General features: G+C 26.9%; 1 protein-coding gene across 1 annotated transcript in view; it reads right to left on the bottom strand.

The window, feature by feature from the left end:
* The window catches only part of LOC117180312 (esterase E4-like), a 30,736-nt gene continuing 12,718 nt past the window's right edge, over nt 1–18,018 (bottom strand). The window contains exons 3-7 of the mRNA XM_033372742.1: nt 16,956–17,292; nt 12,774–13,133; nt 6,038–6,204; nt 2,299–2,588; nt 1–211 (exon numbers count right to left, since the gene is read on the bottom strand). Coding sequence (XP_033228633.1) covers nt 49–211; nt 2,299–2,588; nt 6,038–6,204; nt 12,774–13,133; nt 16,956–17,292 — 1,317 coding nt within the window. The 3' untranslated portion in view covers nt 1–48. The remainder of the gene's footprint in view (nt 212–2,298; nt 2,589–6,037; nt 6,205–12,773; nt 13,134–16,955; nt 17,293–18,018) is intronic.

Raw genomic sequence — 18,018 nt, 5'->3', positions numbered from 1 at the left:
TTTATGTTTCAAAATTTTAATTTGGATTAAAAATACAACGTCTTAGCTTTAAACAGCATTCGTTTTCCAGAAATCCATGCGTTCAGGATAAAAGTTGTGTTCCAGAGTTACATCTAAATTTAAGTCATCTTTAGCAATTTTTAAATATCCATTGCTTTCAGCATGGGGCTCCCAAAAATCAGAATCGGTCACAGCTACCGAGGTAGGTCTCCTAAATAAATATAAAGAAATTTAATAGTTATTAAATTTCATGACTAAAAGAGCGTCCACATATTACGTAAGACTCTAAATTTTAAAACAAATAGTTAAATTTTCAAGCCAAAAGATGAATTTTTTAAAAAAGAGTTCAATTTTTAGATCGAAATGTTGATTTTCCCACTAAAAAGTTAATTTCCAGACAAAAAAGTTAATTTTTTAACCAAAAAAAGATGACTTCTTTAATATGAAAGATAAATTGTTAATCTACAAATACGAGTTTTAAATAAAAATGTCGAATTTGAGAAAAAAGATGAGTTTAACAAAATAATTAAACTTTCTAGAAAAAAATTAATTTTTAAACAAATTTTTAAACTTTCAATTTAAAAAAAATAAGTTTACAAATGTTCAATAAAATACATGATTTTTCTGCTAAATTGTTGAATATTCAAACAGGAACGAAGATTTCTCTACAAAAGCGTTGCATTAAAAAAATTATTATTATTATTATTTAACGAACAAATCAGTCGAATTTTCACTCAAATTATGAAGCGTCAAACAAAAATTGATTAATTGTTTATAAAGTAGTTTTCAACGAAAAGTATAAAGATTAAAATTTCAACAAACAAATAGTTTATTATTCTATCAAATACATTTAAACTAAACCAAGAAGATGAATTTTCAACCAAATAATTTATGTTTTAAATAAAAATGAAAAATTTTGATCTAAAAATAGAGTCGTTAGTTTTTTCGGTGAAATAATAATGTTTAGAGAGAGATTTGAGAAGAAATTAATTATTATAATATTATTATTATTATAGTTACTTCCTGAATCATAAAGATCCTCAACTCGAACAATTAAAAAAATGTTTTTTTAATAAATATAATTTATTCATTAATAATAAACTAAATAATTTTGTTATGAAAGGATTATTTTAAGTATGAAGTTAAAAAAATTATTGTTTGAATTAAAAGTAACAATAATTTTAAAATATATATTTCTGGAAGAAAATTTTTGTTCGAATATGCGCATAGTATTTTAAGGAAAAGACAAAAAAAAGACGTTCTCAAAAATCCAACTTTAATTTAAAAAATAAAATAAAAAATAATCTTGGAGGTAAATCAATGCTAAATTGAATCCGGCGAAGTTTGTAAGAAAACTTTTATTAAAATTTTTTTATTTTTTATTAAAACTTTATTAAAAATTTTATTAAAAGAATTATATTAAAATTTTATTTGTTATATAAAAATTTATTTATTTATTTAATAGCAATATTTTTCAATTGTTTAAGTTCGGAAATTTTCTAGTTGGAATATTTTATAACAATGAAAATTAATTTTTTAACTGAAAATTTAACTGTTTCAGGTTGCCTTAAAGGGTTTCTTTTTCAGTTTAAACTTGAATTCTTAAGTTAAAAAATCATCTTTTGTGGTTAAAAATCAAAGTAATTTCTAGAAAGTTCATATATTTTGTTGATAATTCATATTTTTGTATAAAATTAATGTTCTTGGTTAAAAACTCAACTTTTTGGTTAAAAATGCAATTTTTTGGTTTAATATAGATCTGTTATCTTAGTTCAGATAATAAGTTCAGATATAATTTTCTTTCTCTTTTTTCTGTTAAAATAGTGTTTATTATATTTTTCGATGAGAATAGTTTTTCTACAGGAAAACCAAGTAAGAAGGGTTTTAAATTGAACTATATTGTAAAAAATACATTTTTGTTTTGATTGTTTTGGATTTAAACTTAAATTTTTTGTTAAAAATCACATTTCCAGTCAAAAAAGGCAAAAACTTTGAAATAACATAAATTGATTTATTACAAAATTAAACGAATTGAAAATTCGTTTTTGCCTGTTGTAGATAATTAGTTTTTTAACTGAAAATTTAATTATATTATGCACAGTAAATATTTTTTACAGTATTAATTAAAATTAAAACAATAATTTTCAAAAACTATTAACTTAAAAATGAATTTTCTGTTAAAAATATTTGTTTCTTTTATTATTAATAAATAAGTACTATCTATTATTAAAAAAAATTTTAATTCTTCAAGTTCGGGGATTTTGTGATCCAGGAATTTTCTAGTGAGTCAATAATTACCCATAAGTAACAAATGATGTCCAGAGATCGACCATTAAATCTATTAAAGGCATATCGGCCTTATCAATTTCTGTACGATTCATGGGAAACAGATATCGAAGCCAATCTCCGTGAACAGTTGCATTTTTAAAAATATCTTTATCTGTTCGAACCTTACCCTCCTTGCCTTGGTAGCCGAATGAATAAAGATAAAAATGACTCACAGCATTTGGATTTGAACTGTGAAGAAACATTACCGTTGGGTACAAGAAGCAACTATCGGTCATCAATTTACTGTATCCATCAAGCATCTGTGGAACAAAATTCAAAATTGATCAAAATGAAATTAAGTTTCCGTTGTACCACTCGGTTATCCAAACTGTTAATCCGGTGTAATCTGAGTAATCCAGTATAATTTGAGTAATCGAGTGTAATTCAGTATAATCCAGTGTAATATGAGTACTCCGAGTAATCCAGTGTAATCTGAGCAATCGAGTGAAATTCGGTATAATACAGTGTAATTCGAGTAAAACAGTGTTATCCAGTGTAATTTGAAAAATTTAGGATGTTGCAGTGTAATCTTAGTAATCCAGTGTAATCGGAGTAATCCAATGTAATCTGAGTAATACAGCGTAATCTGAGTAATACAATGTAAGCTCAATAAAATAGTGCAATCCAGTGTAATCTGTGTAAACTAGTATAATCTGAGTAATCCAGTGTAATCTGAGTAATACAGTGTAATCTGAGTAATACAGTGTAAACTCAATAAAATAGTGTAATCCAGTATAATCTGTGTAAACTAGTGAAATCTGAGTAATACAGTTTAATCTGATTAAACATTGTAATATAGTCTAATCCGTCTAAACAAATTTAATCTGAGTAATTCAGTGTAATCCAGTGTAATGCAATGTAATCTGAATGATCCAGTGTAATCTTAGTCATTCATTGCAATCCAGAGTAATCTGAGTAATTCAGTGTTATCTGAGCAATCCCATAGAATTCAATGTAATACAGGGGATTCACTTACATCTGAATAATACAGTTTAATTTGAGTAAAACAGATTAATTCAGTGTAATCTAAAAAATTCAGTGTATTCCAGTGTGACATGAGTAGTCCAGTGTAATCTGAGTAATTCAGTTAGTTACACTGTAATCCAAGTAATCCAAAGTAATCTAAGTAATACAGTGTAAGCTAAATAAAATAGTGTAATCCAGTATAATCTGTGTAAACTAATGTAATCTAAGTAATATAGTGTAGTCTGGGTAATACAGTTTAATTTGAGTAAAACATTGAAATCCAGTATAATTCGTGTAAACCAATTTAATCGAAGTAATGCAGTGTGATTCGCTATAATCTGAATGATCCAGTGTAATCTTAGTCATTCAGTGCAATCCAGTTATTCTGAGTATTCAATTTTTATCTGGTCAATCCCATATAATCCAATGAAATACGAGTGATCGAGTTAAATTAGATTAACACAGTGTAATCTGAGTAAAACAGTGCCATTCAGTGTAATTTGAGAAATTCGTTGTATTCCAGTGTAATATGAGTAGTCCAGTGTAATCTGAGTAATCCAGTGTAATATGAGTAATACAGTGGAATCTGAGTAAAACAGTGCAATTCTGTATAATCTAAGAAATCTAGTGAATATCAGTGCAATATGAGTAGCCCAGTGTAATATCAGTAATATAGTGTAATCTGAGTAATATAGAGGAATCGGAGTAAAACACTGTAATTCTGCATGATCTGAGAAATGCAGTGTATTCCAGTGTAATATGATTAGTCCAGTGTAATCTGAGTAATCCAGTGTAATCTTTTTAAAACAGTTTATTCCAGTATAATCTGAGTAATCCAATCTAATATATGCATACCCGTGTAATTTGAGTGTTGCAGAGTAATCCAGTGTAATTCGGTGTAATCTGACTGATCAAATGTAATCTTAGCCATTCAGTGTAATCTGAGTAATCCAGTGTTATCTAAGTAATCCCACATAATTCAGTGTAATATGAGTAATCCAGTTTAATTGGAATGATACAGTGTAATTTAAGTAATAAAGTGTAATTCAGCGTAATCTCAGTAATCCAGTGTAATCTGAGTAATCCAGTGTATTCTGAATAATACAGTGTGATCTGAGGAATCTAGTATAATACAGTGTAAAAAGAGTAATACAGTGTATTCTGAGTAATAATGTTCTTAACAGAAAATATAAAAATTTTATTTAGTTAATTTTTCATTAGTCCTTTTTTGGTTGAAAATGTATAATCTTAGTTGAAAATTAACGACTTTCGTACAAAATTTAACTATTTTCTTGAAAAATCGTTGTTTTTTGGTTAAAAATTTATGTTTTAACTAAAAATTTAACTATTCTATTCAACGATTTATTAATTTATTTGAACATTTATCTCTCTATTCGAAAAATTTAATATTTTGTGGAAAAGTTGTTTTTTCCCCTTCTGGTGAAAAATTGAACTGTTCCCTTGGAAGATTAATTATTTTGTTTGAACACTTATCTCTTCTACATTTAATAATCATAATTAAAAGAAGGGATAAATTAAATAAATTTTGTTATATTTTGAGTTTCAATTTGTGTTCAAAAACACGTAAAAAATACTTTTTTTAATTCTTATGAAAATCTGCTAATTTATGGAATTTTCCAAAAGTTTGGGCCATTTAAATAAAATCAATTTTTTTCAAATTTTAAGATTAATTTTGTGATAATAAACTCGGAAGCCCCCATAATTCTGTGTCTCGTAAATATCTTCTAATTTAATGAATTGCCACAAATATTTGTTTTTAATTTTGAGTTTTAAACTGCAATAAAAAATTTAATTAAATTTTTCAAAAATTTGGGCTATATTGATAAAAAATTTCAAACCTTTTAATTTTGATCTCAAATTGATGATAAGAAATCTGAAAAAATTATAATTTACTGAATTTTCCACAAATTTAACCAGTTTTAATACAAAGAATTTTTTTTTTAATTGTGAGTTTAAATTTGGCTCCAAAAACCAGGAAAAAATCTTTTTTTGAGTCTCATGAAAAACTTCTAATTTATTGATTTAAAAAAAAATTTGGGCTATCTTGAGCCATCAAAAAATACAAAAACCTTCTAGGCATGACACTCGTAGAAATCTGCTAATTTTTCAAAATTTTAAATAATTTAGCCCAGTTTAATAAAAAATCATGCTTTTAAATTTTGAGTGTAATTTTGTAATAAACAACTCGAAAACCCCCATAAATTCTTAGTTTCGAGGATACCTTCTAATTTATTAAATTATCTACAAATTTGGCACATTTAAACACAAAATAATTTTTTTGTTCATTTTTAAGTTTAAAATTGTAATAAAAAAAAAAATAATTTAATTAATTTTCTACAATTTCAGTCAATTTGGATAACAAATAAATTTTGTTAAATTAAATTTTTTTTTTCAATTTGTGATAAAAAACTTGGAAAATCAACTAGTTCTGAGTCCCGCTAATTGATTGATTTTTTTTGAAAATTGGATCCATTTTGGATCCTAATTGGATCCATCTCCTAATTTACTGAATTTCGAACAAATTTGGCCTATTTGGATTCAAAATAATGTTTTTGTTTACTTTAGAGTTTAAATTTGTTATTAAAAACACAAAAATCCCCAAGTTGTGAATTTCTTAGAAATATGCTAATTTATTCAATAAACATTAAGTTTTTTGCACACCTCTACCTATAATAAAAAATTTATTTTTTGTAAATAATAAAATAGAAATGATAGCTCATACCGAAAATTCATCCAGAGTGGGGAGAGAATCGTTAAAATAATATTTATGAACTGCTGCCTTGAATTGGGCTTCATTTTTGGGAGTTGCATAATAACTGGCAGCACCATCAATTAATTTATCTGCAGCCTTTCTAATTTTGGAAATGTTTGGTTTATTCCCGTAATAATCTGAAAATAATAAAATTATTTTGACATAATTTCTCCTGGTTAAGGAATCATAGAAAGAATTAATATTAATATTTACAATCGAAATAAAATTTTTAAACATATCAGATGAGTTTACAAACAAAAAACTGATTTTTTAATTAAAAACTGCGAATCTTCCATAAAAATTATTTTTAACCAAGCAGGCGAATTTTTAACTACGCAGGAAAGTTCTTTTTTAACAAAAAAATATGATTTTTCAACAGAATACATAAATTTTTAACTGAAAAATATTTTTAAAAATGGGAATAATTAAATTTTTAGTGAAGAAAATTAATTTTCAACCAAAAAATTAAATTTTTACTATAATGATGAATCTTAAAAAAAAGATTGATTTTAAACTAAAAATAAGGTAAATTGTATATTTTGAACCAAAGGTGAAATGGAAAAGTTTTATTTTTTAACCAAAAAGATGAATTTGAACTTCTGAGATGAAACCGAGCGTCAAACCAACTGAGCCACTGAGGCTCGTTAATTAAGATGTGCCTTATTTGACATATTGGGCAAAGCTCAGTTTTATTATTTTTGTATTCACGAACTTAGATGCAGCCAAGAGTACAATGGGGGGACCTACAGCTTAAGGTGGGCTCCGAACCACCAGAAACTTGGTAAAGGTACGTAGAACAATTTCCAGAGGTACTGACATTCCCCGGACCTCTAGCATGAAGTCCGGGCGCTTAACCAACTTAACCAAAGGATTATTATTATTATTATAAAACATTTCTGTGTTGAAATGTTGTCACAGGCATATACTGCCCAACATGTCGATTTTATTCTTCAAAATCGTGAATTTATTGTAAAATTTGGTTTGAAAATCGCGTGCTTTTCTTCATTTCTAGTTCCGGTTTAATCCCCAGTGGACACAAAGTTTGGTGACGTCTCTACGACATCGTTACGACATCTTTACGACAACTTTACGACATTCTATGTCCATGTCGTTAAAGTGTCTTTACGTTATCGCAAATAAGTCGTATGATCTGGCGATGTCTTTACGATATCGCAACGACATCGAAACGACATGGACATAGGATGTCGTAAAGATGTCGTAAAGTTGTCGTAACGATGTCGTAAAGACGTCGCCAAATTTTGTGCCCACTGGGTCGTAGCCAATCAAGTCAATCTCTAGCTACATACATAATACGTCTACAAAAAAGTATTGTTTGATGTAATATTTTAACCCCATTATCTAAAGGTAATTCTAGGAGAGAGAGAGAGAACTTTGAATTTTTCGAAAAGTGTTCTTGTTCTTGTTATTTTTTGTATTTGAAAATTGAATGTTTTTGCGTCTGTAAAATGCAACGTGTCACCTAGCAGTGTATGCCGGCCTACAGTCACCCGGTGTGCTGTGACGTCGCTCCGGATGAATTCAGCTCGGCAAATAGTTTTTCCTAACGCGTTGCATGTCACAGGCGCAAAAATTTTACAAATTAAAAAAATTACAATTACAAAATTAATTATTTACAAAAAAAAATTTTTTCGAGAAAAATCGTTATGTTTGCTGCAGTAAAATTCTAGTGAAATTGAAGAACCTTAAAACTAGTAATGCTTACGGGAATAAAAACGAAAATGTTATTATTTAGTTGAAAATACACGTAATGAAAATTTAACTGTTATTTTAAAACCACTTTTCTTCAGTTAAAAATTAAACTTATTTGGTTAAAAAAAAAACATTTTTTGATACAAAAATATATTGTTGTTGGAAATTCGTCTATTTGGCATGAAAATTTCAAATTTTTTATAAACGTTTTTTCTTTCTTGACTTCTTTCTCTTACTTTTTACTTCTTTTATTGACGTCTTTTTAATAAAAATTCATGTTTTTTGTTGAAATATCAAATGATGGGTTAAATCTTTTTTACAGAAAATCAGGTATTTTTTTTGCTTTAGAAATAAAAAATTTGGTTCGAAATATCTTTGTTGTTAAAAATTCTTATTTTTGGTTTAAAAAATCAACTCTTTTGCAATTAATAATTCATCCTTTTGTTTTGCAAATTTAAAAATTTAGATGAACTTTTTTTATGTGTTGATCTCTCAAGTGTACGCGGTGAGGACACAATTTAACGACGTTTTTACGACATCGTCACGACATTTTTACGACATCCTATGTCCATGTCGTTAAGGTGTCTTTACGATATCGTAAATAAGTCGTATGATCTGACGATGTCTTTACGATATCGCAAAGACACCGAAACGACATGAACATAGGATGTCGTAACGATGTCGTAAAGACGTCGCCAAATTTTAAGCCCAATGTGTAAGTTTGTTTTTATAGCTGAAATATAAATTTATGTCGGTTAAGAAAAAATGAAAAGTTGGTCGGGAAAAAGTCAGGGAGAATGAGGGAATTTCAAAAATTGGATTTTGTCAAAATTTTTCGAATTCTTATTAAAAAAAAGAATGATTGTGAATTAAAAAATTATTATAATTTAAATTATTATAAATTGAAGAATTCCAGTAGGCACCAAATTTGGCGACGTCCTTACGACATCTTTACGATAACTTTACGACATCCTATGTCCATGTCGTTTCGGTGTCTTTGCGATATCGTAAAGACATCGTCAGATCATACGACTCATTTACGATATCGTAAAGACACCTTAACGATATGGACATAGGATGTCGTGAAGTTGTCGTAACGATGTCGTAACGATGTCGTAAAGACGTCGCCAAACTTTGTGCCCACTGGGTTGATTATAAATTAGAGAATGATAATAAGTGAAATTATTATAAACTCAATGATTATAAATTTAAAATTTTCATAAATTAAAGAATGATAATAAATTTAAAGACTATAAGTTCAAGAATGATTATAAATTGAAAATGATCAGAAATTATAAATGATTTTAATTTAAAAAATGATTAACAAAAAATCAGAAATCAATATCAATGAAATAATGATTATAACTTAAAGAATCACTATACATTGAATGATTAAAAATTAAATAGTGATTTTGAATTAAAAATGATCAGAAATTATATGATTATAAGTTAAATTATTATAAATAAGAGCATGATTAAAAATTACATTTTTTAAACCAGCATAAACATCAAAAAACTAAATCATGCAACAAAATTGCTTCAGTTACTTACACCGTTCTCAAAAGTTCGATTCTTGGTCAACCGGAAAAAAATATTATAATTTTAATGATTATAAATTGAAGAACGATTGAGAAAAAATCAAGAATGGTTATTTATCGAATGATGAATATATATTAAATAATGACAAGAAATTAAATGGTCATAAATTGAAAAATGATTGTGAATTAAAAAAAAAAAACTATTATAAATTCAATGATTATAAATTGAAAAATGGTAATAAATTAAATGACTATACATTAAAGAATGATAATTAAAAAATCAAGAATGAGTATAACTTAAAAATGATCAAAAATTGTAAATGATTATCAATTAGAGAGGGATAATAAATAAAATATCTATAATTTAAAAAATGAATATAAACTAAATTATTATGAGTGAAAGCGTGATTGTAAATTTAATTATTATAAATTAAAGAATCATTGTACATTGAATGATTAATAATTAAAAAATGAATATAAATTCAAAATGATCAGAAATTAAATGATTATAAATTAAGTAATGATTAATAAAAAATCAAGAATGATTATAAATTAAATTATTATAAATGGAAGTATGATTAGAAATTACATTTATTAACCAGCATAAACTTTAAAAAACCAAATTATGCAACAAAATTGCTTCGGTTACGAGGGCTGTTTGATAAGTCAGTGAATTTTTGAATAAGAGATTTTTTTTTGGCAAACAGCGTTTTATTTTACAATATAATCTCCTTTTAGTTCGATACACTTAGTCCAGCGTGTTTCCAATTTTTTTATTCCTTCTAAATAATAGGTTTTCTCAAGGCTCTCAATATAAGCGTTTGTTTCGGTGATGACCTCTTCATTCAACCCAAATCTCTTACCGCCCAGACATTTCTTCAGGTTTGGAAACAGAAAATAGTCGCAGGGGGCTAAATCTGGAGAATATGCTGGATGAGGTAGCAGTTCGTAGCCCAATTTATGGATTTTTGCCATCGCAACTACACACGTGTGCACCCGTGCATTGTTCTGACGGAACAGAACTTTTTTCTTCGACAATTGCGGTCGTTTTTTCTTCAAATCAGTATCGAATCTCTCCAAAAGCTCTTAATTATATTGACCGTTGATTGTTTTACCCTTCTGAAGGTAATCGATGTGAATAATACCGCGTGCGTCCCAAAAAACGGTGGCCATGACCTTGTTGGCCGACAGACCCACCTTCTTTGGTGTATGTTCACCCGAAAAAAACCACCACACTAGGTGCAGTTTTAGGGCTAAAAGTAAAACCTGAAAGAGTTTTAGTGATTTTTATTTCCCCTAGGTGGCGTCTGTGTTGATGCTTGTGTGGTAGAAGGGGAAGATCAGGAATAAAAGAACATGGCGGACATGTAAATAACGAGTGAGTGATTACATTAATCACGTCTGCAAATTATTTACATTTTCTATTTGAAAGAAATTTACATTATTTTTATTTTTAAATTAAAAAAGAGACCGATCTGTTCGGAGTGTTACTCAAGTGTTGGGCTTAATGTCGCTATTTAAATATCATTTTCATTTAGAATTATGGAAAAAATAATTTACACAAGCAAACCATTTCATGCAATATCAAGAAATCTCAATTAATTTATTATTATGCGCTATTTCATGTTTTTTTATATTGCATAAAATGGTTTGTTTACGGAAATTATTCTTCCTGTAAATATAAATAAAAAAATATATTATAATTTGCATGGTATGTTGGACGAGCGGGGTGAAGGGGTTGCCGTATTAGAGCTGTAGTTCTTTCTATCTCCGATAGATGGCGCCACTCCGTTACTTTACTAAGTTTATATTCTCTAACATGGGACTGTACGCAGTGTGAAACCCACTGTTTCGATTGTTCCTTGGTCTCTGGTGTGTTGTAATGGATCCACGTTTCGTTCACAACGGCGCAAAAAGTTGTTCGGATTGCGGTTGAACATTGTCAAACACTCCTTTGAAGTGGTCAAATGGTTGCGCTTATGGTCGAGTGTGAGCAATCGCGGCACCTATCTTGCGGATAGTTTTTTCATGTCCAAATATTCATGTAAAATGTGATATACCCGCTCAATTGAGATGCCTACAGCCTCAGCCACCTCATGCATTTTCACTCTCCTCTCGTCCAATATCATTCCATGGATTTTATCGACGATTTCTGGCGTGATGACCTCTTTTGGACGACCTGAACGTCCGGCATCACTTGTGCTGGTACGACCACAACGGAACTCAGTAAACCACTTCTTAAACCATTGAAATTAATGATGCAGTGTTCCCATAGTATTTATCAAGCCTTTCCTTTGTTTCAGCAATGAGTTTTTTACGTAAAAAAAATGCCTAATCAGGACACGAAATTCACATTTTTCCATTTTCGTTAAAATTCACGAGGTTATGTGCTTTCAGTGGCTGTCAAACACAAACTAAAAGACCCAGCTTGCTCAAGATTTAATAAGAGTATTCATAGATGGCGTTGACGAAATAAAATGCTTATTTGCCGGAAAAAAATCTCTTATTCAAAAAGTCACTGACTTATCAAACAACCCTCGTACTTTCACCAATCTCAGAAGTTCGATTATTGATCAACAAAAAAAAAGATTATAATTTAAATGATTGTAAAATGAAAATGATAAATAAAAACAAAAATGATAATGTATTGAATAATGAATATATAAAAAATAATGATCAGAAAATAAATGGTTATAAATTAAAAAGTGGCTATAGATTAAAAAATTATTATAAATGAAATGTCTATAATTTAAAGAATGAATATAAACTAAATTATTATAAATGAAAGCATGATTATAAATTAAATAATCATTATACATTGAATGATTAAAAATTGAATACTGAATATAAATTAAAAATGATCAGAAATTAAATGATTATAAATTAAGCCATGATTAATAAAAAATCAAGAATGATTATAAATTAAATTGTTATAAATGGAAGCATGATTCGAAATTAAATTTACTAACCAGCATAAACATTAAAAAACCAAATTATGCAACAAAATTGCTTCGGTTACTTTCATCGTTCTGAAAGGTTCGATTCTTGGTCAACAAAAAAAAGGTTACAATTGAAATGATTATAAATTAAAGAATGATTAATAAAAGACCAAGAAAGAATATATATTATATAAATATATTAATAAAACAATCATCAGAAATTAAATAGTAATAAACAAAAAAACGATGATTAAAAACGAAGAATAATAATAAATTAAATGATTATAAATTAAACAGTAATAATAAATTAAATAATGACTAATAAAAAATGAATACAAATGAAAGCATGATTATAAATTAAAGAATGATTATAAATTGAAAAATCATTATGAATTCAGGAATGATAATAATTTAAATGGCTATAATTTGAAAAATCATTATAAATTAAATTATTATGAATGAAACCATGATTATTAATTGAACAATTATAAATTAAATAAAAAATTCGAAAATATATACTTTCAGTGAAATATCTGCCTTCGTCGTATACATTTCCGATAATATGAGGATAATCTTTGATTTTATTATTTCTGAGTAATTTCAATGGATCGTCAGTTAAGTAAGCATTCGACGAATTTGGTTCATTTGTGGGTATCCATTGTAGTTGAGGAAAGCCCCAATCATCGTTCTTCATTGCTTCATTTAATAGTTGTTCAGGGTTTTTAAATTGCAAACAGGTGATAAGATGTTCATCTTTCTTGCCTTTACAGCCCAAGTCCTCCGAAAACTTTTTCACATCTGATTCGAATTTTGTATTGTTTTTATATGCCCAATGAGCATTTACGTTCCCATTGTGAATTATGAATTGGTGAAAAAGCCCTGTCAAAAGATAGCCATTAATTAAAAATAGTAATAGAGGTTAAGACATTTATTTAATATAATTAATAATTGAATCACGATACGTGTTAATTTATTGAAATTGTAATCGAAGATCATTTTTATTTTTCATCCAAAAAGACAATTTTTTTTATCGAAAAAGATCAATTTTCAATAAAACAGTTAATCTTTCGACTGAAAAAGATGAATCTGAATAAATAGTTTCATTAAAAAAAATTTAATTTTTGAAAAATGAGTCGCATTTTTCTCCATATAACTGATTTTTTAATTCGAAAAGATAAATTTTCAACCAAAAAGATTAATTTTCTACCAAGAGGCGAATCTACAACGCAAACAGTTGAATTTTCGACGAAAAACTTTATTACCATTTTTTAATTCAAAAAGAATAATTTCTATAGAAAAAGACGAATTTTCTACAAAAAAGATGACTTTGACAAAATAGATGAATTTTTGATAGAATAATTGAAACTACAAGAAAATAGTTGAATTTTTTACCAAAACGCTGAATTTTTTAACAAAAAAGATTAATTTTAATTAAAAAGATTTATTTTCTACAAAGAGACAAATTTTGATTCTAAAAACTTGAATTTTCGACAAATAAATAACCTTGATGAAATAGTTACATAAAAAGTTAATACATAGTTAATAATGGTCAATAAATAGTTCAATAAAATAATGTAACTTTAAGAAATAGTTCAATTTTTTACTAAATAGCTGAATTTTTAACCTACCAAGATCAATTTTTAATGAAAAACATTGATTTTCTGCCGAAAGGCGAATCGTATAGAAAAAAGTTGAATTTTTGACAAAAAAGTTGATTTTTATTTTTTGATAAAAAACTACGAATTTTCTATCGACAAAGACAAAATTTCAAACACAAAAATTAGAATTTTCAACAAAAAAGATGACTTTGACAAAATAGTTACATTTTTAAAAAAATAATATAACTTTTCAAAAATTAGTTCTATATATTTTATATTTCAACAAAATAGCTAAACTTTCACAAAAGTAGTTGCATTTTTTACTAAGTAGCTGGATTTTCAATCTACAATAATTAATTTTCAACCAAAAAGATTAATTTCCTACTAAGAGATAAATATTTAACCCAAAAAGTTGAGTTTTCGACCAAAAATTTAATTTTTATTTTTAAATCCAAAAAAATGACGAATTTTTTTTATAGAGAAAGACGAACTTTCAATAAAACAGTTGAATTTTCGACAAAAAATATGATTTCGATAAAATAGTTCAATTTTCAACAAAATAGTTGAACTTTCGAAAAAGCAGTTGAATTTTTTACGAAATAGCTGAATTTTCAATGTACAATAATTATTTTTCAACAAAAAAGAATAATTTTCTACCAAGAGACAAATTTTCAATAAAAAAGTTGAATTTTCGACAAATAATTTTATTTTTATTATTTATTCTGAAAAAATAACGAACTTTTTTTATAGAGAAAGATAAATATTCAACAAAACAGTTGAATTCTCGACCATAAAAGATGATTCCGACAAAATGGTTAAATTTTCTTGGACTCAAATAGCTGAATTTTTAATTTACATAGATTAATTTTTAACCAAAAAGATCAATTTTCTACCAAAAGACAAATTTTGAATCACAAAAGTTGAATTATCAACAAAAAAATTAATTTTTATTTTTGAATCTAAAAGGACGAAGCTTACATTGAAAAAAAAATTTCCAAAATAACAGTTGAACTTTCGACCAACAAAGATAATCTTCTCAAAATAGTTGAATTTTCGATAAAATAATTAAACTTTCAAAAAATACTTAATTTTTGACTGATGAGCTGAATTTTTAACCAACACAGATCAATTTTTAGACGAAAAGATTTATTTTCTTCCAAGAGATGAATTTGAAACCCAAAAAGTTGAATTTTTTCCAAAAAAGATTAATTTTAGTCAAAAAGTTAATTTTGTAACAAAGACGAATTTTCTAACGAAAAATGTAAATTTTCATCCAAAAAGTTGAATTTTTTTTACAAAAGAGGTCACTTTTTAATGAAGAAAACAAACGAATTTCCCACAGAAAAAGACAATATTTCAGCTAAAAAACTTGGATTTTCGAAAAAAAGTCTCATTTTCGTTATTTTCCAAAATGACAAATTTAAAAAAAAGTTGAGAAAAAAGTTGACTTACAAACAGGGAAGAAGAATTTTTAACAAATATGTTGATTGTTAACTGCAAAAATAAATTCCTAACGAAACATACAAAAGTTAATATTTTAACAACAAAAATTTTAAATTTTTAATCAGAAGCAGCTGAATTTAACAAAAAAGAAGAATTTTTGAGAAATTACTTGAATCTTTAACCAAAAACACATTAATCTTTAACCAAGCTTTTGCATTTTTACCCCAAACGGATGAATTAAAAAAAAATTAATATCTGACCACCAAAGACGAATTTTTAACTAAATACAAAAATTTTCATCCAGAAAAAACAATTTTAAGCCAAAAATGGAATCGTAATATTTTCAGCGAAGAAAACGTATTTGCAAACAAAAACAGAACCATTTTTGAGCAAAATAGTTAAATTTTCAAATATGAAAATCAGTTCTCAATAAATATGTTTAATTTTTAACCAGGAAGATTAATTTTCTACAGGAAAGATTAATTATCAACAAAATTGATGAATTTTTTGCGAAATCGTCAAATCCTCAACCAAAAGAATGAATATTCAACTAATATGATTAATTTTTTTACCAAAATAGACCAATTTTCAAACAAAAGTAAAAAGCTACATTTTTAGATAAAAAAAATTAATAAAAAAATGGATTTCAAAGAATTTAGTTAAGTTTCCATATAAATAGTTTAATTATTTACCAAAAATTTTAATCATTTACGAAAGTAATTGAATTTTTAAACAAAAATATGAATTTTTAACATATAAGTTCATTTCTGGCTTGAAGTGCGAACTAAAATAATGAATCTTAAAAAAAAGGAATTTTTTACAAAGCAATTCAACTTTCAACCAAGTAATTGATTTGAAAAAAATAAAATATCAACAAAAATGTATAAAATAATGTGTGTTTTAACAAAAAAAAAAGATGTTAATTTTTAATTAAAAATAGTTGAATTAAAATACTAATTTTATACAAAATATTATTTTTCTACCATGCAGTTCAATTTACAACTGAAAATATGAATGTTTAATAACAAAAATAATATAAGATCAAATGCCTAAGTTTTTACTAAACGAAATAGTTGAACACTAACAAAATTGAATAAATTTTCGAACAAGTGGTTGAATTTTCAACCAAAAAGATTGGTTTTCTATTTGAGAGGCGACTTTTAATCAAAATAAATTAATTTTCAAACAAAAATATACATGTTTAATTAGCGATTAAAAAATTATTAGTTCTTAAGCGATTTAAATTTACCTTAATAAATGCAATTTCTTAAAACCTGAAGAATTTTAAATTCAAGAGTTTATTAGAACGTTTTCAGGTTAATTGAATTTTGAAGGTTTAGAATATTAAATTCTTTTATTCAAATTTGAAATTACCTAATTTTGAACATTTGGAAATTTTTATGTTTTAGAAATTTTAAATTTCAAATGCTCAAAATTCGTAATTATTAAAGATTGTTTCAAAAATTTGAAAAAGAGATAATATTAGAAAATTGGTTAAATAATGAATTTTTCGATTGTTCATAATTTTAATTTTAGGAAATAAAATCCCAAGAATATGAACGCGCACTTGGCGGGTTAATTTACTCATCAGAAATTGAGTATATTTGTATTTTCATTTATTATTAATTAAATTAATTAATTCTTTTTATTTTCTTCATACCATCAGTACTCTCAGTAAGTGCATGTAGATTTACAGAAACACCACCAGCTTCCGTTCCAAATAAAGTTACTCGATTTGGGTCTCCAGAAAAGGCTTTAATATTTTCTTGAATCCATTTTAATGCAAAAACTTGATCCTTTAATCCAATATTTCCTAGGACTACATTATCTCCAGTTGAAAGAAAACCAAATACTCCTAGCCTATAATTAATTGTTACTAGAACAATATCTCGATCCAGAAGATATTGGGGTCCATAATTTTTAGAACTTATATCACCTTTCACAAATCCACCCCCATGAATAAACACCATCACTGGGAATAAATTGTCTTGAATTCTCTGAAATTTTTTTTGAATATTTATTGATGATTTTATTTAAATAATTTATTTTAAGGAACTCTGTCAATCCAGAGATGATTTATTTCCAGATTTCTATTGGTGAAAAAAACATCCACTGAGCCAAAAGGGACTGGGAGTAGAAATAAGGAAAAACATAGAAATTGAATAGGAAAAGATAGAACTTTTCTATCTTTTCACGGAGAACAGTTTGGTATAGCCGATAACCCAACACGCACCATTACCCCGAACAGGCCGAACAGTTTAATCAACGTTATAGACGAGCCATTTTGTACAAGCGGCGCTTGCGACACATTTCCTTGCTTGCGCAGTTTAGAAAAATATAGCACCCACACTTTGGAGCTACTTATCTCCGTAAGTTTGGGGTAACCAGTGCACTGACTTTGGAGCAGGCTCCACACCAAACCAAACTACAGCGTCTCACTAACTGCTAAAGCGACGATTTTACGTAACTTCTGTCTACTTTTCGTGATCGATGTATGTTATCTTTCCTTGTCCCTTAGTCTACCTGTCTTTTACTCATTTCAATCTTTTCCAGTGTCTTTCTCTACCTTTTGTAACCAAGGACTTTTATTTTTTCCTTTACTTGATTCTATCTATTTAATTTAAATTTGAATCTACTTATGGGCCTGAAATCTAATTTCAATTGATTGTTTGAAAAAATAGACGTGGATGCAGAATCAAAAAAAGAGAAACCGATAGAGGTTT

This window comes from Belonocnema kinseyi, chromosome 9 (assembly GCF_010883055.1).
Source record: "Belonocnema kinseyi isolate 2016_QV_RU_SX_M_011 chromosome 9, B_treatae_v1, whole genome shotgun sequence".
In the NCBI taxonomy this organism is placed as follows: Eukaryota; Metazoa; Arthropoda; class Insecta; order Hymenoptera; family Cynipidae; genus Belonocnema; species Belonocnema kinseyi.
Note: the sequence above shows the minus strand (reverse complement) of the source record. Positions and strands in the feature narration are given on the sequence as shown.